Here is a 27,580-nt window from a genome sequence, read left to right on the forward strand (position 1 = left end):
ACATCGCTGAAGAGGTTTTTCTGCTTCTGTTGCTTTGTAGATGTCTGTGTTTTGTGGCCTCAGATAAAGAACGTTAATACGTTGTCACTGGACTTAATGGTTCGCCTAGTGCTTAAATATAGCATGCCCATAAATGCCTAAGATGATCCCGAGGCAACGTGTTTGCCTGATGACTTATAAGTAGACTTGGAAATACGCGTGTGTTTAAAAACTGCTGTTTTCATCTCCTAAGCTCCTTAGTGCAGCCTGTCTCGTGATTTCTTCTTTTAATAGCTGATGGTAAGTTTTGGAACCTGGAGGTGGCAACCTGCCCAAATCCTGCCACGTATTGGACGCTATAATGGTGATGGGAGAGATGCTGAATTCATAGAAATGGAAATGTCTCCTCTCCTTCGTTTGAAGGAAATTGATGTTGCCAGTAGTATTAAAATTGTCTCTGTTGTTTCCAGAGTCCATTGACTGATGTCTTAATCACCAAGCCCCATACTGAGTGCATAATAATTACGGATCTAAGTAAGCTCATTTTCATACAAAATAAGGAAAAGATAAGGTTAAAAAGCTTCAGTGTGCTCATTTTTCTTCTGATTAGATAAGGATTCAAAGCAGGCTCTTCATAAATGTCCTAAGAGCCCCATAGAAATCTACAATTAATAAGAGCATTTCTTATTGCCTATTTGCCAATCATGTGACAAAGAACACTTAAATGCCAGCAAGGGATTCCCAGACAAGCTATAGCAGGTTTTATGCTCTAGAGAATTATTTTTTTCCTATGTAAAACTCAAAGATATCTTGAGTTTTTATTCTTGGAGCTGTTGAACTGGCTGATTTGGGCATTAGTGTAAAAGTGTCTGTGATTCTGTAATGCTCCTGTTCTCTCCTCTTGATTCATTTTGTGTTATAACCCCAGAAATGCTCAGTTTCTGTTCAGCTAAATATGTGTCTCTTGTATACAGTGTGTTTCAAGAAGTACTTTCTCTTAAAAGCATGACTGAAGTACAGCTGTGGAAGCTCAGAGGACACGTCTAACATTGCCCTGCTGGTTGCACCTAAATCTTACTCTTCTCTCCCTCCCTCAATGCCTTTTACACTCCAGTGCATAGTATTAGTGGACAGACACCGAGGCTTTCTGCTATTGGAGGTGACAGAAGGTAATGTTTAGGAACTTGTCATCTTTTTAAAGCTGAGCAGAGTCAGACTTTGCCCTCACTGTGTTGTGTTCACTTATTCAACACCTGGCCTTGAAGTTGCACTTTCATATTCTTGTTGTATTCTCAAATGTAGGTAGCAGAGAGATCATCATAAGACACTTGTGGGGACATTTTTGAACCACGTGACACAGGAATGTCTCCTGTGGGAAATAGCAAAATGTGAAAATGGTGATGAGGTGGTGGCACTCCTGGGACTAGTTCATTAATGTTCTTTTGGAAACAACCACAGACGTGCTGAAATGGTACTGACCAGCTGATGTGCTGCAAGATTGTGGAAAAACTGGGTGGTTTTCAGTAAACGTGCTGCAAGGTCTTACAGTTAAAAGTGCTTCTTTTGCCTTTTTCCTTCTTCCCCCCACCTTGAAAGTAAATAGCCACTGGTCTCATGCTAGAAATGGGTTTAAGATGTGTGTCCAGTTTTGGAAGGATTCAAGTCCTCAGGGACATATAGCAGCTATATGCTGTTCAGTTTTTTAGAAGGGTGTTCAAGAAAAAAAAAAAAACACTACCACCAACAAAACCCCCAAAAATCCAGGCTGTAAAAGAAGCTTATTATGGTATACCTGGTTTTGGTACCACCTGAAAGTGGCTTATTCCTGTTTTAGCTGTAATTTGGCTCCGTCAGTCATTGACTTGTGCAGTATTTTCTTCAAGGTTTTCTTATTTTTTTCACAGCTTTGGGACTACAGGAAGGCCCCTAAACTAAGTGGCCAAAAGCTGTTGTGAAAAAAAATGAGACCTTGTTACTACTGCAAGATTGCCACCAAGATTAGTTTTCTCTCCTCTGAGTTTACCACCTGATTTTAATCTTAAATGAGTCCTAGGTTGTGATCCCCTTAAACGTGGGGTGAACCTTCAAACAGATCAGGAGATCAAGAGGTGATGCTGCTATTTGTGTTTGCAGGAGGAAACTTTTGGCCTTTATTCCTGCAGGCCTAATTATAGTAACTGGCAAAAATCCCTTCCGTAGTAACATTTTCCCCCAGTGGCACTCCAATTAGAAATCGGTGTTCTCAGTGGTGGTTTCTTGTCCAGCTGGTGGCCTGTGTGAGGACCCGATCTCTTTCACCTCCTGTGCTGTGGCTTTGCTGCCTCTTTGAGTCTGTGCTGGAAGAGATTGAGCTCTGCGAAGGGTTGTGATGTGCGTGTGAATGAAGCAGATTGCTGTCATGCAGTTGTAATGCTTCATAAGTAGCATCTGGCCCGATAAAGGGAACAGTTTGGGCCCTTCTATCCTAAATGCTGGGAGCACACTCTTGCATAAGAGCATAATGTTACAGTGACAATCCCATTTAGATACCACCTATTCTTTATTCCTCATTTGATGTCCATTTGTTCTTCAAGATAAAGTTACAGGTCTAGCATGAAGGCAGTTGATGGTTGAAAATAAATCTGTTTGCTTAACCTTTTACCGCTCTTTGTTGCAGCTCTCAAGTTCCACGTACAAATATAGGAGCGAGGAATTCAAGAGGCAGTTTTCTCATCTGCCAGATTCGGAGAGACTCATAGTAGGTAAGACATAATCACACCAAAACTGCTTCTCTTATGACTGACAATTCCAGACTGCAGCAGTGCTGAGGCTTTTCTTTTTTTAAGTAGCATATTCTAACTGTAGCTAAGAACTTCCTGTTCTCTTGTCTCTGAGCCAGAGGGACATATCTACAGGGAAAGTCAGGTCTAAACTCCTCTCTTGCACTGCCTGCTTTATCAAAAGACAGGCTCCTTTTTGGGGTTGAGAAGTTGAACCAATACAGAATCCTTTGGTTCATCTGTATATTGGATGAGAGCTTCTTCGTGTCTTTTTTTTTTTGCTGCTACTTTTTAGTGGGTGACAAAACACCTGCTGAAAATACTGAAGATATGACTGCTGGCTGTTAGCTGGCCAGCTGGAAAGAGAGGCTGCCCTGCAGGGTCAGGGTGAGTGCTTAGCAAATAAGCTCAACTTACGTGCGTTGACTTGTGCAATGCAAGTGTGAGAGGAACAGAGGCAGAGCTAAATCCTAAGAGCACTGGACTTATTTTATGTTCTTTCCAGTGTGGATGACCAACTTGGTACCTCTTGCTACAACTGTTAATTTCCTGTCCTATGAGTGTTTAAAGAGTTCTTCGTTTTTTTCTTTGAAGAGGCAACCAGTTATGATTGAGTCAGTTGCTGTAGATGTTGGAGGAGAAGGTAAGGATTCCTTAGTTGTAATGGCTTGGTTGTGGACTCTCCCTCCTTGGAGATCTTCAGAAGCTGTCTGGACATGGGCCTGGGCAGCCTGTTCTAGGTGATCCTGCGTGAGCAGGGGCAGTTGGACTTCCAGAGATCCCTTCCAGCCATAACCGTTCTGTGGTTCTGATGAGGTGGCTGCAGGAGTAGAAGTACAAATCAACTTGAAGAGCAGAGGTGGTGAGGAGTGCATGGGGATGTGGGGGAAGTGAGGCAAGTGGCAGAACTTCTGACTACGGTGCTTAGCTTCTTGCCACCTAAATGTTCCATTTGAACTCTGACCACCAGTTTTGCTCCAGAGCAAAATCCAAAAAATGCAAGTATAAAACCCGACCTCCTATGCCTGCAGTGCTACATCCTATTCCCTCTTTTATTACTTGCCTTGCAGGTAAGTCTAGCAGTGCTGCCTGAGTATTGAATAACAAATGCACTGTCTAAGAATCGGGCGTTGTTTTTATACAAAAGTGGCATTGTGAGTATTTTCTAAGTTCTCTCTCATCTTATGCAACCTTCAAGGCACTGAATATTGAGAGGCTGTCAGTATATGTTTGTAGTGGGCCAAGTTCCTTCCAGGTTAATGAAAGAGGAACTGGAACTTGCACAGAAACAGTCACATCCCTCCATCCTTTTGCAGCCTTAGAAGGAGGCAGTTATCCTCCGACATGCCTTCCACATTTTTCAAATAGTTGAGCTAAGTACAGAAGTAAGTCAATAGAAAAGGATATTACTTCAAAGCTTTGGTTTGACACTTCTCCTTGCACAGGACAGATTTAAAAGCAGTGGAGTAAAATCTGAAACACAGCTTCAATGACCAGACCACCTAGGACTTGAAGAATGATTTGGTAAAGGGCTAGTCTCAACAATGTAGCAGCATCTATTCCATCAGAAACAAAGTCATTACCTTATATATATTTTTTTACCCTCATAAAAAATAGTGCTCCTTTGCAAAGGCTCCTTGCATCTTCCAAATAAAGAACTGTTCCTCTGCTTGGTGCAGAACTTTTCACAGGCTTTACAGTGCTCAAAGAAGCAATTACTTGGTGCAGTTCATCAAAAGAATGGTAACTGCTCCTGTTCTTAACGGCTTAAAAACACACACACAATCATTCCACCATAATAAACACTATAAACAAAGATTATATGATTTTTTTTGTCTATTACAATGAAAGAAGTGACTTAGACTCCCAAAATGGGAATTTAAAGGAATGCCACTATCTTTAATTTGTCTGAAAATATTGTTTACAGGCAGCATCTTAAGTTACTGGATCTGATAACTTAAAGGAAGAGATTAGCATTTTTCCTTCTTGTTTTTGACATCCTCTTTTGTAGGTAGGTCATGGTGTTGCTTGTCACTTGCCCAATGCTCCCTGGGGAGTCTTTTTATGCTAGTTCTGCAAGAAAAGAGGAAGGGTGTTTTCTTTTTTATGGATATCAAACCTAGTATGGATATCTGGCTAGTGTGTGGATCAGGAAAAAGGAGTTAAATGGTGACATAATACTGGGCAGTACCTAGAAGGTCAGAATCAATCTCTATCCTCCAAACATAGAAACTGGATAAAAACTTTTTTTTAGGGCTGGTTTTCTAAAGTCCTTAACCTCAAACTCCTACTGCATTCACCTCCCCACTCCTCTAACGTTTTGGTATCTGACTTGTTAAATTTTAAATGTGCACTTACACTGGAAAGATGAATGATTTTAATTGTTTGGAGTTACTTCTCCAAGGGCTTTTATACATGCCTCATGCTTGTTGCAAGAAACTTTATTTTCACTTGATTATTTGAAGGAGAAATCTGAGAGAATTCTTAAAATTGTAGTAAAAGCTCCTGCAGATGCAGACTTACTGTGAAGTTAGGATGGTGAGAGACTTCTGAACCTCTTCCAACTTGGACAAGAGCTATTTTCTTCATTGTTAGGTACAGAAAATCAAAATTCTAGCAGAGAAAATACCAGATAAAATGCTTTTCAAAATAAAACGTGAAATTCTTTGATACCTCTACAGGTAAAGTCCTGTGTGAATAGATGTATTCTCTGTTTTCTATACGTAAGGTAACCTTTAGGTGTACTGGGTCTGACCACCACATTGGGTTGGAGCTTCCAAAAGGGGCCAGTCTGTCTTAGTTTTCTTGCTGTATGACTAAAGGGAGCTTTGATATTTATTTCTATAGGCTCAGCTTAGTGCTGAGTACTTCTGAAAATTCGTTTTGTTTGACTCTTTAGGCTCTTAAATTATGAAGGTTCTGCTCAAGAATTTTTAAAGTGCAACCAAATCCTCTGCTCTTGATTTTGATCATCAGATATCTGATGATGGGTAATTTCTAGATTAAAAAAATATATATATTATTTAATAGGAATGTTTTAGCCAGAGACAGTGTTATAATAAAAATGAGAGTCAACTGCTGAAAATATCTCTTGCCTGAAGAACTGGATTGCTTCAAGCTGTCTTCTAGTGTCTCACTCCGCAGATAGTTTTAGCTAGTGATAGGATCTGTCTAGTGAAAAATTAACTTACTACAACATATGAACTACTGTTATGTAGGAGTTGACAGTATAATCTGTTATACTATAAAATGGCTGTGTATTCTGTTTTATTTAGGCACTCTGAAGTTTGACTTGTGAATATTTCGTCCATGTGTTCTTAATCTTGCCTGATACCTCTTCTCTGAAAATATAGGATAATGTATGGGGGGATCAGTACATGGAGTATTGTCCTTGCACAGATATTTCCATTGACTCTGGTATTAGGGTGTTCACAGAACCATGGTCTGGATGCAACCCAATACAAGCCTGCCTTGACAGACTTGAGAACTTGACAGACTTGAGAAGAGGGAAAGAAATGGCTTTTTATTTGTATTGCAACAACCTTATCTCATTTTAAGTTAACACGTTTGGGTCTATTGAGCTGTGGCAAATGAGTAAACTTGTTCTTTCTCTCTACATGTAGATTACGCCTGTGCACTCCAGAAGGATATCCTCCTGCAAGGACGTTTGTACCTCTCTGAAAACTGGCTCTGCTTCCACAGCAACATTTTCCGATGGGAGACCACAGTAAGATCTCTTGGTGCAGTTGAATGCCATCTCTTTGTCCTGGGCTATCAGGATATAGGACTTTTTTGAGGGACTCTTATCCTGTCAGTCTCATGCTCTGTCTGTCAAATTAGAATGAGTTAAGTGTTCATTAAAGCAGTTGTTGCACTCGCTGTAGAAAAAAACTGAATTGTTGAATGAGAAAGGTAAGATAGCCTAGTTAATAGGTGAGGGAGATGTCAAAACCATTTTATAGCTGTGAGAATACTTGTATCTTAAGATAACCTCTTGAATTCTACTCTGTGTGCTCTGAAGTACATAGGACAGGCAACAGCAACAAATAGGCCATGTACTTAAGACAGAGAAGGTTTAGAAATGCTTAACTAAAAACCAAGCTTAGTTTTGTCAGATGGATTTGATGGTCAAATCTTTCTTATTGCAGACTCTTTATTTAAAAAACAAACAAAAACCTCTAGAAATCACAGCCTTGAATATATAATCTATTCAAAGACTATTTTTCAGCCAAAACAGCATACATCTTAGTAACCTGCTCCTGCTTGCCTAGCAGTGTGATATTTTGAGCAGTATCTTAAGGCAATCTGAGCTCATCAGCTATATTGGTAGAGCCAAATTATGAGGCCTCCTTAGCAGGGCGCTAATGCGGAGAGGGAGAGTAAGTAGAAGGCCTTCTGCACACACAGGAGAAAGCAAGATCCAGCTGTGTGTTCTTCCTTTATCAAGACTGAACAGCAGCACAATCTTCCCCTCAAGGGAAGGCTGGTCAAAGTAGAAATGCTTCTTGCCACACTTTTAAACGGAAGCGTTTCAAGTACTAATATATAAGGCGAATGCACACAAGTAGGAAGATTTCCAGTGTCTGGATTGCAGATAAACCTGTGTGCAAATGGACTATACTACAAACTTTTTGTGAGATAACATAGACAAGATAGTCTATTATCTGATCTGTTCCTTGCCTGTATGACGTACAGAGTGAGATTGGTTTTGGGGTCTGTATGGTTTGTATGTGGTTGGGGTTGTGCCCTTGATCCTGGAGTGCTGCTGGAGAGGTGGAAGAAAAGAAAACTACTTGCTTCCCAAATCCTAGTATGAAATAAGAGGGAATTAATCTTAAATCATCTTAATTTGCTCATACTTTGGAATGCTTACCGTTAAGGTTGTCAAATGAAGACAGCAGTTGCCTTCGTAATCTCATCTGTATTTCATTCAGGTGTTTGGGGTTAGAGTTCCTCTTGCAAATTCTCTGACTCTGTAAATTAAAATAACAGTGAAACCTAAAATAAAATTATCTTATTAAATCTCTTTTCTGCTTAGATTTCTATTGCCTTGAAGGATATCACTTTCATGACAAAGGAGAAGACTGCTCGGCTCATTCCAAATGCTATACAGATAGCAACAAAGGGAGAGAAGGTGAAAAACTGTATTTAAATACACTCTTCTTTTAAGTGATAATTTCCAGAACAGAGCACTTGTAGTTTTTCATTTGAATAAGTAACTTTCACTGTCAAATCTTTTAAATGTGACTAGGATTAGACAACGGACTTGGTAGTTTGGTCCCTGTGCACATTGGCTTGGTAATTCAACTTTTAGTAGTGGAGTCTGTAATCAAACTAGTGTTGATGCAGTAACCTAAAGGGGGTTTTTGTCTTACTGATCCTCAGAGGAAATCTGCTTAAAAACCAGAAGTTTAGGACAAATTCAGAATGTGTCTTTGAATTGGAGATCTGTGTTCTTATTGGATTTAAGTGTCCCAGAAGAAAATTGCTGAAAGCAAAACAACTGTTACCACAGGTTTTGAGTCATGGAGAAATCTACCCATAAACCACCCAATTTTTTATGTTGGGAAGTGTAGTTTTCTTGAGGGCACATTTAGAAAAAGCTGAAGAGCATGATTCAGAATGCTCTTATGTGCAATGTACTTCATGATACCTCTTATGTCAATGCCTTGAAAATAAGAATAATTCTTTGCTGGGTACAGACAGCAGTTGTAGTTATCCATGGTAAATCTGGAGCTGTAGTCTGTGAAGGGTTGACATTTCCTGTTGCTTCATATTTGGCTGCTCCTTCAATTTCTTCTAAAAATACTAATCTTCTAAAATTACTAACTTCCTTCATTAAGGAAGATATTTCTTCCACTGGTAAACAGACATTCAAGTGAGACAGATCTTAAAACTACAAATGATGGATCTAATTTGATCCCCTATTTTGATTATTGTAATTTCACATCTCATGAAAAAAATAATGAAAGGAGTATGTGGAGTTAGTATGTGGCCTGTAAGAAATAGGCATGTGCATCTCTGATTTGTTCCACCCCCCGTTTGGAAGTGGGAGAAAGATTTAACTCTGTATGTAGTTGAGGGGGAGCTCTTTACGGAAAAGATACAAATGATTGCAATTGGATACACAGAAGAGCAAGGGTCTTTATACACTCTGTGGACGTTGGGGAACTAACTTGCTTATTAGAAGTGATTTAAAAAAAAAAGTGTGGAGTGTGAGGAATATGAGAGGAACATGCCATTGGCGGAAATCTTAGGATACTTCAGGTATAAGGAAACATTCTGGCTTTCTTAAAAATACCTGCAAGCGATTTTTATTTTGTACCTTTGTCATCTTCTGCAGTTTTTCTTCACGTCGTTCAGTGCAAGAGACAGAAGCTACCTCAGTATCTTCCGCTTATGGCAGAATGTGTTGTTGGATAAGGTAAGCTTGTAAGTGCCATTACCTGAGATTAAGTAACAACAATCTTTTTCTAATGTACATAGATGTGTCTTTAGAGGATGAGAGACTTTGCTTAAGAAGTCAGTTTTTCCTTCCTGACACAGAATTCTAACCTGGTGTTCTCCTTCACCTCCTTCTACTTTATATAACAAATAAACTTTGTATCCTCCCCTTCTTTATACCGCCATCTACAACTTTGCTGTTGATGGAGCATTTTGTCTTTGAAGACAGGTTGTGTGATTCTCTTAACTACCAACTAAAGCAGATGTTGGCATGCATTTGTTTAACATTTCCTGTGGCTAATTTGTGACCAAAAGGGCAAGAGACTTCTTTCAGGGAAAGCTTTTTTCCTTTTTAAGGAAAAAGCCAAAAGTCACCTTCTCAGATAAGTTAGCAGAACCTTTGCCAACCAACTCATTACAATTCCCCTGACCTTGAATAACTGCAACAAAGGCGGGCTGAATGATACAAAAGTGTATTTTGGCAACTCTGCTAGTTAGCTTGATGTATATTGCAATTTGTGGGCACTTAAGCTAATCTTCTTTCTTAAAATATGCTGACACTTTCTTTTGCAGAACATCAATGTAACTAATGCAATTTTCGTAAACCAATTCCTTCCTGTTTATGGCTCTTGTTGTTTAAAAATTCCAACACATTTGCAACTGAACACTGAAATATCCATATATAACTCTGTAGTGTGGTGGTCCCCAAAGGCTTAAAGCTGTTGTGATACTTATATGTGGTTGCCGCAGACATTTTTGGTTCGATGAATTTTAAGGCAGCCCAGAGATGCTTTTTGTAAAAATCAAAAGCTGAAAATCAAGGAGAGTGCCAATTAAGGCAAAATTAATCTGTTTACAGCAAATCTTTACTGCTTAACCAAACTGGATCAAGTTATAGAGGGGATGAGGGGGGAATTGACGTTTCTAGAATTGGATCCAGTGGTTACACTACAATGACAGCTGTTCACTGACCTGTTGCTAGAAGAAAGCTGGTGATGCATCCAAATAGTTTTGCTGCTTCCACATGCAAACCCCCTCACCCTCATGGCAAGGGACAGCATACATTTGAAAGGTATCTCATAACCTCTGAAGCTGTCATCTCTGTCATGGTATACAACGCTGTGAGTGTGTGAAGCATGGTGTTTGTGGGATCCAGTGGCCAAAGGGATCCCATCAGAATTTGTGAGGTTAGTGACAATATACTGAATCTCTCTGGAACCAATTCCAAAAAGAGCTGGTTTTGATGTTTCTACTGCTAGCAGTTAAATATTTTAAAAACTGTGGATAATTTAGCTATTCTCTAGAGTATGTCAACTAGACTAGGCGTTGACATGCAGCTGTTATGAAATAGTAATTCATGTCTTGTCAGAAGTAAACTCTGAATGCAGCCATCACGGTGTTGGTTTGCGCCACCTGATGGTAGATAATCCCAGAGTTGCAGGATTTGGATCCAGGGGATTGGAGAACTGCATGTGCTTCAAATCATGTTTGTGCAGAGGTCACTTCCAGTCACTAATCCTGGCCTCTTCCTGGGCTTTGAGTTTGTGTTACGAGGTCTCACTCTGAAGGTACATGCTTTACCTGAGATGCACTAAGCTTTCGTCCCCTGCAGAACTTCTCAGTGGGGTCAGCGTGCTCTTTCCCAGATCTCCATCTTGTGGCCATTCTGCATTGTAAAGTATCACGTGTCATAGATAGTTGAACAAGTAGCCTTCTGTAAAGTCTGCCTTTTTATTAGAAATTACTTGTTTGCCATGCATTGCGTAGGATAAGCAGCAGAAAATGATATTCCATGCCTGAGCTTAATTAGGCCACCAAGACGCTGTCTCCAACTTTGTGTCACTATTCTTGTAAGGATTCTGGCTCACCTTAGTTGAGTTGTGATTACCTAGCTTATCATGTCTCCTTCAAATCTTGCTCAGTGTACAATACTCTGCACACGAAGCTGTTCAGCTGGGAATCAGTGGGTACCTTCCTCCTAAGATAGTCCATTTTTAGGATTTCTTTTTGGAATGTCCTTGTGAACATTTTTCCTTTTTTGGGGGGGAGGGGAATCCAGTTTTCATCCATTCCTCTTGCAAAATGTACTCAGAGCGAGTCCCTCAAATTTTTACCTTGCCATTGTTTTTTAAACACCCCTGCTTGAAGGGGAAGCATCATGGAAAATAAGGAATCATTAATGTAGGTCTGGAAGAGACATGACACCGACCTTGATAAAACAGATAGCTGCTTCCACATCCACTGAGGCTTTCAATAATGTATCAGTTCATAAAATCAGCCAGAATTCCTGTTTTGCAACAGGCTTTCCAGATTGGTAAAGCAACATTACAAGTGGCTATTAATGATGGTAAGAGCAATGGCATGTATACTATTGCTTTGTTTCCCTGAAGTTCATGGGTGTCAAATATCCCTTAGTTTGAGGGAGAAGGAAAAAATTAAAATCTAATTAGGCAGGTCATTCAAATCCTAAACAAACACAGTGTTTCTTATTTCTAATGGAACAAGATCTTAACTTAATCGGCTTCAATTCCCTCGAGGCCTTTTCCCTGGAGTTGGATTTATTTTCTTATTGTTCTTACGCATTGCTGGGTAGAGATTTGCACCAATCTCCAGAGCGTGTTTGTATTTGGGGTGTCTCTGGAGTAAACCTGCAAGGAGCGTCTTGTCTTGGTCTGTCCATGTGGATAAAAATCAGCAGCTTTGCTTCTGCCAAGGGTATTTTTGTAGTATTGCTTGTTCCATGCTGCTGTGACTAGTGTGGAGCAAAGTATCGATATTTTATGCTCCAGGATGAAAGGAGAAAAGCTGCTTCGTGTAGCCTTACTTTTCCTCAAGAAATGAGGAATAATTTGGTGTAGATCATCACCTCGAGTGGGCAAAACCCACCAGGTTTAGGTTCAAGCTCCATGAGCCTCTCAACCCAGAACTAATCTGACAGAACAGAGCCAGGTGTTGTGGTGTTGGGCTGTGACCCTACTACACCCAGCCCTGCTCAATATAATAACCGAGCAGAGTGCGAGAAGCCTGGTGTTTCTAGACCCGGCAGCTAGCAAGTCTGAAGGCAGTAACCCACAGGAAGCAGCTTTATTTGTTCCCCAAACACGCACTTTTGTCGCCCTGCCCGAGGCCGAGGGGCGCAGGGCGTGAGGGGGCCGGCGCCTGACGGGGCGCGGCGGGCCTGCCATGAGCTCCCCGCGGCTGCCCCTGAGGGCCGTGGGGCCGGGCCCGGTGTCCCGGGAGCGGCGGGGAGGAGCCGGGACGAGGAACCGGGGCCGGGACCGGGGCTGGGGCCGGGGAGGAGCCGGCAGGGTGGTGTGTGTGTGTGGAGGTGAGCCTGGGCGGCCGGCTTTTGGGGCTGGCAGCAGAGGCGCGGTGCTGCAGAAAGGGCGGCGGGTGGAGGGAGCCGGGAGGCGGGGAGGATCCCCTCGGCAAAGGGCTTTCAATAATGCACGGTTGCCTGACGAGACCGGCTCCTGCAAGCAGTAAGCAGCAAACAGTAAGCAGGACTTGTGTTACTGCCCGGCTGCCACGCCGCTGCTCCCTCGATCAGTACGGATCGTGGCTCTGGCACCCTTCCCGGTGTGATGCCTCTCGTCTCTTTCTCCTAAATCCCCAAACCTCATCCCCTCCTTTCCTTCCTTCCCTTCTACTTTCGTTTTAGCCCCTTCCTGCCAGGAAAAGTGGACTTTGAAACCTGTTGCTTGCTTTGCTGAGGGGAGTCTGTCGCAGTGCTGTCACCTCCCTAATGTTCCTGATCAGAGAGAGCCTGAACAGATCCCAGTAGCTGCGGGCAGCAGCTTATGGGGAAACGGAAGAGCTAGCCGTGAGTCAGGTGGAGTAAAATAGCTGCTGGTGCTCTGGAAGTGTTCAAGGGGGGTTGTGGCAGTGTCCTGCCTTGGCAAGATGGGCTGCTAGCTCACCTAGACACTGCTTGCAGTGACTGAGCTGTTAGCCTCTTACCGCTGGTAAAGTGCTCTGAGCATCCCGAGGAAACAGGCATATATTTATTAAGCAGTTTGTCTGGGACCAAAGAGGGAGCCTCTGGCTGTCTGCTGGTCTTGTGCTATATCCCGTGAAATTCAAGAGGGAGCTGCCTCGAAGGTACCTGTGAAAACATTGGTGACAAACGAAGAAGCAAGTAGTAGCTACAAGTATGTTTTTCCTTGAAATACCATGTTTTTTAATATCTAGTGTTACTGGTTGAACAGCGGTGGGTTGGGGAGATGGAGGAGACGCGAGTACAGTTCCCCAAAATGCTGAAACCCAATCTTGAAACGTGATACCTAAATGCTTTCAGACCTTGTCAGAAGTGAGGTTAAAGGCTGTGGCGTAATTCAAACTTCTTACTGTTTTGCCTACCGTGCCTTACTGCCCCGTACCGTAGTTCTTGACTAGCTCGCTTTCTTTCAGAGGCTGACCAAGCAGGAATTCTGGCAGCTGGTGCACCAGAGCTATGGCTCTGAGCTGGGCCTGAACACAGAGGAGATGGAGAGCTTCCACTCATCGTCTGAGGACAATGGGCAGTCTCGGTAAGAGGAGGCTCTAAAACTTACTGAAATACTCGTGGAAAAGCACTGTCCTCTTTCTTTGAAAATGTTTTTCCGAATTGCTCCTGTAGCCTTACTGGAAAGGATAAACTTATCGTAAAGACCTGAAGTGCGTGAACTGAACTGCATAAAAACTTAATTGTGCTCATTGTTTAAAATAGTAGGAGCACAGCTGAGGCCCCTTAGGGGAGGCAGATATAGGTAGACCTTGCTGTCCTTGGATCTGCTTGGGGGGAGGGCAGGATAGCTTAAATATCAACTTTTTTTCCTGATAATACTTAGTCAGGACCTATATGCCCTTAAACAATACGGAAGGGCTGAATGGAATGGAGCTATATCAGATGTTTTAACCCTTTTTCATTCCTCCATGGAGACTAAAACACTTGTTTTGCTTTGTTCTTCTGACGTCTGAGTTCCTAGCTTGTTTTTGTATGATGTTCAGTTTGAATTAGGAAGCTAGAAGCTAGATTGTCTTTTGAACTGTTTTATTGATTTCTCAGAACAAATGTGAATTAACTTATGAACAGTTGGTGTAATTCTAATAACAGGGCTTTAGTTTGATATCTTTATCTAAATAAGCATGACTCTCTAAAACTGAAGAATGTAACATGCATTTCCTTTTCAATCCTTGATTATCTTTGTGTGTTTGTTAGGAAAAGTAAATTCACTGCAAGCTTCAAAAGATGTCCCATTAAATACTGCATTTTTTACAGGTAGAAAACCATGAAGTACTTTGTAACTCAGGAATAAGGGATGCAGGAGAAATCTTACCTTTACCTTTCTTCAGACGTTTTCTTTCCAAATTTATTATAAGTTACTTCTGTTGCCCATTTTCCCACAGTACTTACTTTCTCTAATTGACCAGTGCTCAGGCAGAAGCTGGATTTTTTTGGTAGTTAGGGTGAGGAATATGGCTTGAGAGATTAATAAGCTGGAGGAATGAGTTGGTAGTTTTTAATGTTAGCTGAACAGCCATGGTTTGAGAGCAAAAATCACACATGAAAAGCTTTCTCAGATTTTCTCAGCTTTTACAGCTCCAAAGATACCTTCCTTTTTCCTTTGGACAGATCCAGCGTTTGTGATGAACCTGGAGAAAGGGATGACAAACTACCTAAAACGATTGGTTTAGTTCGGGAACCCACGCTTCAGACAGAAGGAGAGTCCCTCAGCAAACATGCACTGTCAGGAGTAAGTGTTGACCTGCTTGCTATTTGTAACCAATAAGCATGTATGCTTGCATATCTGTAAAGGTAAGAATGCATGGGGTTGTAATTTCTAAAATTCACTGGAAGTTCACGACAATTTAAAAGGTTTTCACATCAGAAATTGGATATGAATATTGTCAGATCTCAGGAATATATTCAGGAAACAAATATTTGTATAAGATGTTGGTGTGAGTTTCAGCAGCATCCTGTTGCTAATTCACTGCATAATCTGGCCAGAATGCTGAGGTTTTGGCCTTGATCTTCCTAGCTGTAAAAAATAAAACTGTTTATCCACCTTCCTATGTACCCCATGCATTCTTATATAAGTGCTTTTTGAAAGAAATGCTTTTGTTTGCATTCTTAAAAATGCAGATATAGATCTCCTCATAAAGATATCTTGTACGTGAGGATAATAATATCCTCATGTACATCCTGTACATTTTGGAGATCAGTTGGTCAGTTGCTATGAATGACTAAAACCTTCCTTCCCCTTCCACATGCCCTAAATTAACTTTTCTGAAATGTTTCAGAAAGGGAGGGGAGAAAGCACCCTTGGAAGGTGCTTGGAAGGGTGAGTATTCCCCTAATCCCTAACCTAATACGGTTAATAAAACCGTACAGGCACGGCTGTTTCATTCATGGTGTTGAATGAATTTGTGAATGTGACTGGCTGCCTGGGAGGGCAGGCACGTTAGTAGTGCTGTCTGAGGTGTGCGCAGCATTTAGCACAGTTCCTGGGGCTCCTATGTGCAGTTGTAGTCCTAAAAGGTTACAGACATTATCTCTTGGTTAGTAGGTACCCCAAGGGAATGATCTGGGAAAAGCAAACAGAGCACCAAAGTGTTTCACTTCAGTCAGAATGGGACTTTAATTGCTGTTTCTGCTTTAAAAAAAAAAAAAAAAAATGAGGAAGGGGGAAAAGATGCTTTAACAATCCTTATTTTCATGTAGTAGTTAATTTGGTTTGCTAAAACTGAGGTTAAGTAGGCTTTAAATAGTTTTGTGGAAATCCAAGTTAATGGCTAGAGACTGATACCCAGCAAACAATACTGGTATTTGTCAGATGTTAAAAGCTTAGTTATTAGGGTGGTGGGTATCCCTCATGGAAATCCTAGGAGGATAAAACAAGATTTTTGGAGAGCTGTAAGGGACATTGGAAAGATTGTGGATGCTGTTGGACTTTGGGCTCTTTGGGATAAGTAAAATCGACCCAGGTAGCCTTGATTTGGACTTGCTTGAGTCTTGTTTGCACAAGTACAAGCCCTCTTAAAATAACCGCTCCGTTTGGAAAAGTGCTTTTGTTTACCTACTGGGTGTCACTCCCAGAGATCTCTTGTAGGTGCCAAATCTAGTTGGGCATGTTGGTAAGCAGGAATGCCCAGGGATGGGATCAGCAAGCAGGGAAAAGTGCTAGGATTCTCCCTTGACTTGCCTGCCTTTAAAAAGTTCTCTAATCGTGATGTAAAACGTCAGTCTCGATAAATCTGTTCAGTTTATGATTTTACTGTAGCTAAAACACGTCATGGTTGTGTTGAGCTGTATGTGTCATTTGGTGTTTCTTAAGCATGTCGGCTCCCCACAGCTCTGGATTGCAGCGTATGTTGCAGAAGCACAGGAGCAATAGGAGGAGACGGGGTGGTAGCGCTTAAAAAGCTTTTATCAAAAATGATTGCACTGATGACACACCACACAATTGCCTTCCTAAGGCTGGAAGGGAAGAGGCTTAACTCCTCCCTTTGTGTTCTGACAGGCAAGGGAAGTCCAAAAGCTCTTTCCAAAAGAGATCAGAACTGATGGGAGGGGTTGGCTTGCATTTCTTGGACTGTCTTGGAAAAAGGGTTGTCAATAGGCAGCTGTTCGTAGTTGATTAAAGAAGGTGGGTGTGTAACACCACTTGTGGCTTGTCTGCTTCTCCAAGCGCAGGTCACCTCTGTATGGAAACCACCTTCTTCTTTCTAGGCTTCCTTAGAAGGCTCTGTAAGGTTTCCCTGTCTCAGAGCCCTCTGTTAAAAACTAAAATGCATTGGCACAGAGCTTAGTGGTCTTGGACTGGCTCAGGAGGCAAATGTGCATAGGGAAGAAATGTTCCATTTACTTCTGGTTGGCAGATCTTAAAATCAGTAATCTTTAGCATAAAAATAAAAAATAAAAACAAGAAAGTAGAGTTGATTGCAGGATATTCCGAAAGCATCAGCATGAATTTCTTCCTTGACATCATGAAGGACTTATTTACCTAGAAACTGACACAGATCTATAAAAGTTTCACCACTCCTAGCTCCCTCCTCCTTTCTCTCTGTGCTGCTGGAATGTTTTGACATTGAAGTGTTAGTTACTGTCCTCGTTCCTGTTGTGTGCCTAACTTCAGGCATGGTAGCTCCTTTCAATAGGCACGCATTTGTTAATCGATCTGCATTGCTGATGCAGTAGTCTTTCCTTTATTTTTTTTTTGACCTTGAGGGAATATTTTTACTTGCTTCTACTGCAGTTGAATTCATGCCTGTCTCTATTCTGCAGCCACCCACCTTCTGCTAATGGCCCTTGGTTGCACAAAATGGAAAATGGTCTTTATTTTCTGAAAAAAGCCAAGGAGTACAGGAAGTACACGATGACTATTCAAGCGGCGGATGCTCTTGTTTTATTTAGGCAGTGCTGAATAATCTTTAAGGATGGTGGTGTTGCAGATGAATTGGAGCTACTCGCTCGAGGAGACCTGATCTTGTTTATCACAGTCCACGTGCTGCTGCCTGTGGGGGCTGTGCTATTCTTGATCCCAGCTGTTCCACTGGAGGCAACGGGAGCTTTGAAGGGAGGCTTAGAATGAAGATTGTGGCTCATAGCCAGGCTTTTTGGGTGGCACTCTGAGATGCACAAACCTTGTACGTGTGGTTTTGCCAGCGGTTACTTCTTGAAGTGTTCAGTGATGCATTTTGGTAGGCTTAGCCCCCAGTTGATGTAGTTAATGGTTCAGAGCTGCATCGATTCAGTGACTGATGCTGTGGGGGATGCTTTGCTTCTGTATTACAGACGGCAAATGATATTCCATTGCTTTGTTTCGGAGAAGTAATATTTTATATGTAGGATGGCTGTAGACACTATTTTTTAACTATTCCCTTTACCTAAGGCTACTGGAGCCCTACAAAGTAAGAACACACTCTCAAATATCTAATTATGATGACCTAATCCTGGTGAAGAAGGGAGATCCTGTCTATTTCATTGTGCTTCCCCTCAGGGTTGTTGGACCTCTTCCTAAACTGGCAAAAAAAAAAAAAAAATACCTAACCTGACCAATAAAAAGTAAATAAATATTGTAATCTAAATATTAGGTTAATGAGTTTATAAATGCTAGCATGGATGCAAGGAAGGGAACCAAGCTGTGCAGGTGGATGCAAAGGGACTGGGCAGGGAACAAACTGCCCCTTTTAGGCAGCTCTTGGTAAGATGGAGCAGATAAGTTTGTCCCTTGCTACTAGGGCAAAGTGGAGTCTGAGATAAAGTAGAAAGGAGGCTGGCTGCTATAGGGGAACAAGGGAGGAAATTAATGCTTGACCGTGGAGTAACTGAGCTGGTAGAACTTGTGGCTTCCTTTCTAAATCTTTTTTCTTTGCAAGTAACTTGCTTTTTAAAAGGTCTGTGTTTACTGATAGATTTCTTTTTTTTTTCCTATTGGTTGTTTCAGGTGGAAGAGTCCCCGACTGAGACGCAAATAAAGAAGAGCCCTCTTCCATCGTCAGAAAGAAAATCTGTTAAGCTAGTCAGGAGCAGATCTTTTGAAAAGTCATTGGATCTGAATGAGAATGAAAATCTTCCAGAGAAGAGCAGTGCCTCAGACAGTGAAGAAGGTAAATCTTTCAACAGTTAGAAGCAGTAAGACAACCCTACTCGCGTGATCCTTCTCACTTGGTGGGGCAAGTTAGAGAACTTTCTGGTTTTGTGAAATTTGTTTTTGTTTCACCCACTTGTAAGAAAAACACCTTTGTATCTTAGTTTCTGGAAAAAAATGTTGGGGTGTTTAGAATGAAAATGATATTTTAACTTTTTACCTTTTGGTGGGCAAAGAGATGCTAATATCTTAGACTAAAAAAAAAAATCTTGACAGTGTGGTGTTCACTTTCCACGTTCTCATAGGTATTTTAAATGCTTTTCAGTTTATTTTCACTTGTTGGGAATTGAGGGAATACACTTCAGGCTCTTCTTCTAATTCTCCCCACCCCCTTAAGTTTTTTTTTCTTGATGCTTATGGGCTTCAGTGTTACTGATGGAGTAAACTGAGGAACTTGCTGAAAGTCCAGACGAGACAACTTCCCAGTTTTCAGGAGCATATTCTGCATGTTCTGAATCTTGTCTAAGGATAAACAACCTTAAATACATCCTAGAGTAGACCACACTGCATACCACCAAAGCTAGCATCTTGATGGATCCTAACACATCATCCTCTTGATGCATACCTCATTATCTAGTACCAGGCTAGCAGGAGCTCGGCTACCACAGCAATGTAGCCCTTGTAACTTGGCAGTTGCATGCTTCCTTTCCTCTTTTTGTCCTAAAAGAGAGAAGTATGGCTGCGTGTTTCATTGTGGCTTTGGTAGGAGTGTATTTGCTATGTCTTGGGGAGAGGGTGAGGCCAGAACATGCCTTGCACCCAGACTGGATGACAGTAATGTGCAAATTTCACTGGGTGCTTGTTCTTTGGTCCCACAGCAGCCCTTGACAAGTTCCCCCTCTAATACGAGCTCTTCCCTTATCACGGGGAGCTCTTCTGTGCAAAAACCCGTAGTTTTACAAACATTTCACAGAAGTTGTGGTGGGTATTCTGTTGAATATCCTCATTTTGGACTCTGTGAACACCTTTAAAACAAAGCCCACCCAACCTGAGTCAGTATCAAAGTCTGCAGTGGCATGCAAATGAAGGACAGAAAACCTCACCAGGGCAGCTACTTCTGAACACGCCGCTATTTTGCTTTCATATGCAAAGAGAGAACTTGCTTTCATTGCCTGTTGCCAGGAATAGAACAGATCAATTTGAGGCCGGTTCTTAATCTGGCCGAGAAACTTTGTGTAGCATCTTTTCAGTCAGAATTGGCAATGGAAGGTGCATGCAGGTGCTATCAAGTTGGGATCGGTGGAGTGAGGAAAGCTTTCAAAGCTGTGGATTGATCTGGCCATCTGCAAGGTGTGAGCTTTGCCTGAGGATGTACTTTGTTTCAGTTACCTTTCTCTTTGCTTCCCCAGCACTGCTGCTGCTTGCTGGTGTTGGGATTCAGCTTGGTGGATGTCAAGCTGTATCATTTTTGTGAGTCTGTGTATTTGAATGAGTTTCTGGTTATGCCCCTATGCATTGAACGAGCTTTACACATTAACTCAGTCCCAGGTATATCTCTTAAAGCTGCAGAAAGTTTCAGTTTTCTGATGTTTTAGCTATTTTGGATACCCTTGGATTTTTAAATGGTGAAGGTATCCGATGAAATGGGTTGAAAATAGGCCTGCTTGCCTAAATGATAAAGCAAATCCCAGCTGTCATCCCTGTGCTGGTGATATTCAGCAAGCAAAGCCTATTAAGCTGGAGATGTCCCTTTAAAAGAGGACTGAATTCATGCTGCTCTTATTTCTCCTCCCTCCCCCAAGATGAGTCTCCTTTATTCGGAGCAGGATTTTCTAGTCCCACAACATTAATCTTTTCTCGCAGATCACTCTCCTCATGCCTAGAATTTTTTTTCTTCTGTTTCTCTGCCTGTTTTCTATTGCGATTGCCCCACACTCCTAGAAGGTGAGCTCCTTCATTCAGGTGGAATTAGCTTTCCCACACAGCAAAGGGTTACCCATGCAATGAATCTCTCGTGTCCTCTGGCTCCTGCTTAGGCTGCCCATGGAGGTTTCCTGGCAAATAAGGTGAGGGGGCAAGCTCGAGACTTGTTCTCCAACTTCACGTCCGCCTGACACCAAAAGCTGGAGTGCCAGAACCTTGGCAGCTCCTTGTCCTTCATGATTTTCACATTGCATTCACATTGGAAGGGGTCTCGCACCACACACCAGTGACCTGTACCTTGGTGTTTTAGTTTGGTTTCATAAACTGGAGTATAAATCTTGGGCCGTGACGAACTGTTGGCTGAGACAGAAGTTAATATCTGCAGCCTCAACGATAAATTTCAGAAAACAAATTTTAGCTCAAGCACAGAACGCGTTCCCAATATAGAAGCATCAGATTCTGAGTTTCCTCAAAGGACTGCCTGCGTTGGGTGTAGGGTTTCTATATGCAACTATAATGCTCAGCAGCATCAAATGCCTCGAAGAAAGAAGGGAGAAGTAGGATATTGAAAAATACTGTTAGAAAGCTTTACTGTGTATGGGGGGCCTCATAATTCCTGACCTCCTGGCTTGACTTACTGTGGTGTTTCTGTGCGCATTAATAACCACCCTAAATGCGTGGTCTGCAGGGGAGCATAATTGCTTGTGCTCTAATGCTGGGAGGTGGGTGCAGTGGTGGTGTGGCTTTTCTTGTCGGTAGGGATGTAGGATGTGGAAGGGTTGAAAGGGGTTCAGCCTGCTTTTTTTCAAGAGCTGAAATTGTGGATATACAGTGCGTGTACAGAAGAGTAGCCCTGTTACCTTGCTGACATTATAATCACAATATTTAAAGCACGTACTATGTTAAATATATGGCTGCCAATAATCTGTTGCTTTGGGATTTGAAGGAATATCTGTTGTGAATTATCTAAACGCTTCTCTTGTGATCAGGAAAAAAGCTTGCACTGTCACAGTATTTTTCAGTACTTTCCCAAAGCTAATTTGGTACTTAGCCTTTTAAAATATAGGAGAGTTATTTGGTAATGGTCGCTACTGCTGATGTGGTCTTTAAATAGATGGTGGCTGGAAGATGTTCACTCTAGGAATTAGTTTTAACAACCTGATTTCAGGTGCATCTGTTCTAAGTCTCTGACCTGTGCATTATTCTCAGTGTGTATGGTTTTTTTCTCCTGCTCCTCTTCCAGCTCTGCAGAGTGGGAGAATCAGTCACCTCAAGTCTTTTTTGATAGTCTGTTCTTAGTGGTTCAACTTCTTTTTATTTGCTTACGGTATGTGTTGAGCTTCACAAGCTGTTGGTTGTTAATGAGAATTGGAAAAACAGATTTATTTTTTTTCCCTGACTCCTCTACACCTCCTCAAGGTTTTTTTTTTCTTTCTTGTCTTGCACTGCAGATGTTTTCAAACCTCTGCAATCACTGGTGCATAATGGTATTATATGCAAACAGCATTTCACAGCTTGCCATACAGTGATGAAAATGACCTTACAAAGTGCAAGGCAGCAGTGGGGGAGGGAGTGGACTTGCTGCCTTCTTGCAGAACCAGGACACTCAGGGTAACATTTGCTTGGGGTTTTGGGGTCCCTAGGGGTCGTAACCTAAAATCAGAGTGATTTCATGTTCTCTTATCAGTTACTCCGATTCATCTATAAATGTTCTTAGGCTGAGCAAGTTAGCGGCTGGTAACTACATACTGCTAAGAACAGCACTAAGAGCTAAGGAGTTAGACTGGTATCTGCCTGGGAATAAAAACACTTTTTCATAAACAGTATTTCTAAGCTAGTTCTAGGTAGAAAATGCTCCATGTTGCTCTAGAATTGTGATAAGTCATACAGGTAAGCTACCTACATCTTAATTAAACCAAAAAAGAAGACAAATATATATATTTGTAATGAAGTCAAGTGTTTAAAGCTTTCTATTCTGTCCAAACTGCAAGTGTATAATCTGAATGTTTGTTTAATCTGTACGCTTATTCTTGCTGTGCTGCTGTTGGTGCTCACTGCTTCATGTGGGATTCCTGCAGCTAAACCTTGAGAAGCCCAGATGGAAGGGACTTAAAGTTTGTCAAGCTCTTGGTATAGGCAGTGACCGGCTCCTGCAGGTGTGGAATTCAGAGGCTTTCATGCACATGTTTTTCCAGGCCTCTTTCAGAAAGCCTGGAAACGTTTCAGATAAAATAGCTGTTTAAACAGTAGTATCTAAAGCAGCTGATTAGCCTGATTATATCAGCCTAGTTTCAGCTTGCGTTTTCTGAAAATACTCTTCTGTGATAACACCAATTTTTCAGGAGCTGAGAGACTGTAACTAAAAACACTTCTCAATAGATGCTTTCATGCACTTGGCAGCTCGCTGACTGCTCCTTAGAGAGCTATAACTAGATAGAAAAAGTGTAGGCAAATCAGCTAGCAGGAAACTGCCTATAAATTAAAACACTATAGATCCATGGATGCTCTGGCTGTTGGGCTTGAGCCTTGAGGAGAGGCTTCATGCTTGAAGAGTAAAATATTCCAGTAGCAAGGTCCAGACCTTAAAGTAATAATGCATGAGCTTTGAGTTATCTGCTGCCTGGCTCCATACAAGCTGGCTGATGCCCAGCAGTTAAGGGGGATGTCAGCATCAGAACACCTGAAGCTTCCCCTCCCTCTTAGCAAAAGAGGGGAAGTGTGTTTTGAGATGAGGTCTGCAGCATTGAGGCCTTGCTAGCTGAGGTCACTTACAGTTCACTGAGTTTTGATGGAACTAGGCTCAGCTCTGAGAGGAAATACAGTGAATGTAAGCTGAAAACCCAACCTGAATTTCTAGCTTCCTGCAGAATGTTTCAACACAGCCGAATCTGTATTCTAGCAAATAAGGACTGCATGTTGGTTAGTTAAATAGGTCTCAGAATGCCTGCTGGCTTCCTGTCCCACCTCGGAATTGTATCAGCAGAAAGCAGCACAGGAAGGCCATCTCTCATGAAAGCATAAAGATACTCATGCTTCACTTTGGGGTCATGTATTGAAGCCTACTTAGGTCAAAGAACTTTTTTGGAGACATGTATGTGTGTAGTGGGGACTTCTAACAGGCTGGAAGCAGTCCTAGAGCAGCATCAAAACTGGGTTTCACTGAGGGCTTCTGTTGTGGTTAGTTGCTACGCTTGCATTTATCGATCCTGACTGCTATGAAACCATGTTCTAAGGGCTGTAACCTTCGCCTGCAGGCGGTTTGTGACCTGTAGCATGATATTCAAGCTACCTTTGTTTTGGTTGCTGGCAATGACCTTTGATAGCTCTGAGAACTCACTCGTATCAGTTGAAAGGTTAGGCGTCCTGACTTCTGTTTTGCTCCCAAAAGCTTTGTTTTCAGGCATTTTGCTTGGTTTTGGTGTGTGGGATTGGGTGTTTAGGATTTTTGTATGCTTTTTCTTTTTTTTGGTAATAAACTAGAATGGTCTTTTTTCTAAAGCATGAGCAGACAGAGTTGGGGTTGGCACAGGAAACTGCTGTCCCTCCAGGATTATGATTCTGTCCCTTATCTATTGGGAGAGTGGCTGTAACAGCCACAAAGCTGACTCATGCCAGTAACCAACAGGCAGCAGAAATAAAGCTCAGTGCTGGGCCCACTGAACACCTTTGGGGTGCTTGGTGGTGGTTTAACATAGGGAGGGTGATAAAAACATCCTGATGCACTTTGCAGCCCTGCAAAATGGAGCAGGGTACTCCTGGCGTTCCCCTTGCAATAGGTATGGAGGAAGGAACGCTTTGAGGAAAGGTCTGTCCCTGGTCTCTTGGTGTGGACAGTACCAGCAGTACAGATGTTAGAAGCAGAATTTGGATATTAGCCACAAGCAAAAACGAAAACTATTTATGCTCTCACTGTCCTGCTTGCTATGCACGTGTCCTTCATATAATAAGTACACATTAAATGAGGATTGTGCTGGCTCTGTCTTCTTCAGTGTGTTCTGTAGGATCAGTAGAGTTCTGAAGGCAAAATTCAAGCAATAAGATCTGGTGATGTTGATTTATCGACTCGTACAGGGAAACAGTGAGAGGTGGGCTAGAATAGAAAACCACCTCTAACTTTGCTCCCAAAGACCACCTTATTACAGAAAAATGTGTCACTGTCACTTTTGGGTTTCTGAGAGTAAGAAATAGTTGCTGATGCAAGCTTGGGAAGGATATGATATAATAAAGCTTAGTGCTATTAAAAACAAACAAAAAAGCACTTTATAATAGTCCTTTATTTTTTAACCCAATCTCTCTGCCTTTCCTTAGCTGTGAAGGAGACTGTCTCTGAGAATGATCTCTATGGGAGACTTTTCATAAACAGAGTTTTCCACATCACTGCAGACAAGATGTTTGAAATCCTCTTCACCAATTCTCACTTCATGCAGAGGTTTCTCAATTCCAGGAGTATAGTAGGTAATGTACTCTTCTCCCTTCTGTCTGTGTTGCAACTTATCCTGAAAACTTCAACCTCTGAGAAATGATAAATAGGGCTGAGTTTGAATTTTAGGTTTCTCCTTGCTTTAAAAGAATTTTGAAGCTCTCGAATTCTGCCATAAAAGCCAATATTAAAAGCTAGCCTGTCTCTTTAGATCAGTCATATTTCTGAGTAAGAACCTCATTTCAATGCACAACAAAACTGCACTTTAATGCCTAAATTGTTGCATTCTGTGAGGTATTTCCAGTCCCATTGTGTCCCAGAAATAGTGAAGTCTGTGCAGTTGGCGCACAGATGAAATTGCTGCATCCTCCTAAATGATGCTCTCAGGCTTTAATTTTCTGGATGAGTAAACTTTATTCATTGAGATCATAAGGTAAGAAAACTAAGCTGAAAAGGGTAATATTTATTCCGTGTTAGCTTGGAAGGCAAAGTGGCAAAAGCAATTTGATAATGCTAGATGAATCCTTTCAACTTTAAGCAGATAGGAAATGGTATATTTTCGTTTATTTGCTTACTCTTCTCTGCATCCCCAAGTCTCTTTCAGTGGACTTAGGTTCAGCTACTTACTGCCTCACCTTTGCACATTGACTGAAATAAAGTTTTCCCTTTTCATGCAAAAAGCACACAACCACTTGGAAACAGTTTTGTCTATCTTCCTAGCGCTGTTCTTAAACTGCGATTTAAGATGTGAAAGAGCAGAGATGGTGCCTTTCAGGTGATCTGCATGTGAGATTTTGCATAATTTCTCATCTAGATGCTGTGTCGACCCCTTGGAATAGAGATTCCAGTGGCAATCAGCTGAGGACTTTGACGTACACTGTAACGATTAACAATCCTCTCTGTGGGAAGTTCACAACTGCCACTGAAAAGCAGGTACCGTCTGCGTGTGTGTCTCTTTGGTGCCCTTTAAAGCAAGGAAGGGGTGAGCTCTACAGTCTTGTCAGAGATCTGACCGTGGATCAGAGTTCAGAGAGCTGAATGTGGATCTGCAGTTTAAATACAGCATCTTGAAGGGTGTCTTTCTGCCCCTTTCACCATTAATGAGCAAATGCAGAAAGCTTCTCTGACTTCTTTGGTCTTTACACGTGGCTGTGAGGATCTCCCACAGACTGTGGGGAGTAGCGTTAACCTTGTGTATAAACTGGGGGATAGGCAGAAAAGATGCAGTAATCTTCTTTCAGTGTCCAGTTCTAGGCTCCCCAGTACAAGAGGGATGGTGTTTTTGGAGAGAGCCCAGTGAAGGGCCACAAAGATGAAGGGCAGGAGCATCTCTCCTCTGAGGAAAGGCTGAGAGGGCTGGGACTGTTCAGCCTGGAGAAGAGAAGGCTTGGGGTGGGGATCCTATTGATATATATGAATACCTGAAGGGAGGGTGGAAAGAGGATGGAGCCAGGCTCTTCTCAGTGGTGGTAGGACAAGAGGCAGCAGGCACAAGCGGTTTCTTCTGAACATTAGGAGACGCTTGTTATTGTGAGGGTGATGGAGCACTGGAACAGTTCGCCTGGTTGTGGAGCCTTCCTTGAAGGAGATCTTCAAAAACTGTCTGGACATCTTCTAGGGCAGCCTGTGCTAGGTGGTCCTGCTTGAGCAGGGTGGTTGGACCAGATAACCTCCAGAGGTCCCTTCCAACCTTAACCCTTCCGTGGTTCTGGTTTGGGAAAGGTCTCATAGCTCAGTCTCAAAGAAGTGTGGTCATGAGTCGGTGGCCGGTCTTGCATTTGGTACTTGATATCTCAGTGGAGAAGGGATAGTGTACTACTTCTGCACAGTCTGTGCTGGCTTTAGCTGGAGGTGTCATCTCTTGATATCCTTAACTGACTCCTCTCATGGTTGTTCAGGCTTTCTCCCTACTCCACTTCACTTGGAGTTGGTTGGCCTAACCTAAAGAATTGAGGCTGAAGGGGTTGGGGGAAAAAAAAATAATCAAACACCATGAATATACTTACTCCTTTTTGCTTTTTCTCATAGATCCTGCATAAGCAGAGCCAGAAAGGTCAGTCTTATCAGGTGGATGCTGAAGTACTGACCCACGACGTCCCCTACCACGATTACTTCTACACTGTGAACCGATACTGCATCAGCCGCACGTCCAGCCACAAATGTCGATTACGGTGAGCCTGAGCGATGCTCAGCAGGAGCCGAGGACTCGGAGGCATCTGTGGTGCAGGCTGCTGAAATCTGCTTATCAAAAGATCCGCCTGCAGCATAAAGGGTGCTTGGTTTCTCTTGAAGCTGGGGATCTCTTCTGAAAAATAAGCTTGTTCTATCTTCTGTCATATGTATGCTGTACTTGGGTATGATTAATTCGGTGAGAAATGAAGTCTTGGTTGTTGATGTTACAAGATGCAGAGCTCATCTCCAAGGCTGTGGACTGGGTTCTGATCAGCATTGGGTTTTTGAGTGCAGTTGTGTGAGTGACATAA

At 42.1% G+C, this 27,580-nt stretch overlaps 1 protein-coding gene across 1 annotated transcript in view; it reads left to right on the forward strand.

The window, feature by feature from the left end:
• The window catches only part of GRAMD1C (GRAM domain containing 1C), a gene marked incomplete at its 5' end in the record, with an annotated part of 48,671 nt that overhangs the window by 13,872 nt on the left and 7,219 nt on the right, over positions 1-27,580 (forward strand). Inside the window, 10 exons of the mRNA XM_084295685.1 lie at positions 2,636-2,720; positions 6,362-6,465; positions 7,777-7,872; positions 9,082-9,162; positions 13,593-13,711; positions 14,797-14,917; positions 18,611-18,773; positions 24,986-25,132; positions 25,912-26,030; positions 27,126-27,268. Of these exons, the coding sequence (XP_084151811.1) occupies positions 2,636-2,720; positions 6,362-6,465; positions 7,777-7,872; positions 9,082-9,162; positions 13,593-13,711; positions 14,797-14,917; positions 18,611-18,773; positions 24,986-25,132; positions 25,912-26,030; positions 27,126-27,268 (1,178 nt within the window). The remainder of the gene's footprint in view (positions 1-2,635; positions 2,721-6,361; positions 6,466-7,776; positions 7,873-9,081; positions 9,163-13,592; positions 13,712-14,796; positions 14,918-18,610; positions 18,774-24,985; positions 25,133-25,911; positions 26,031-27,125; positions 27,269-27,580) is intronic.

Source organism: Netta rufina, assembly GCF_964035555.1.
Source record: "Netta rufina genome assembly, chromosome: 1".
Taxonomy (NCBI): Eukaryota; Metazoa; Chordata; class Aves; order Anseriformes; family Anatidae; genus Netta; species Netta rufina.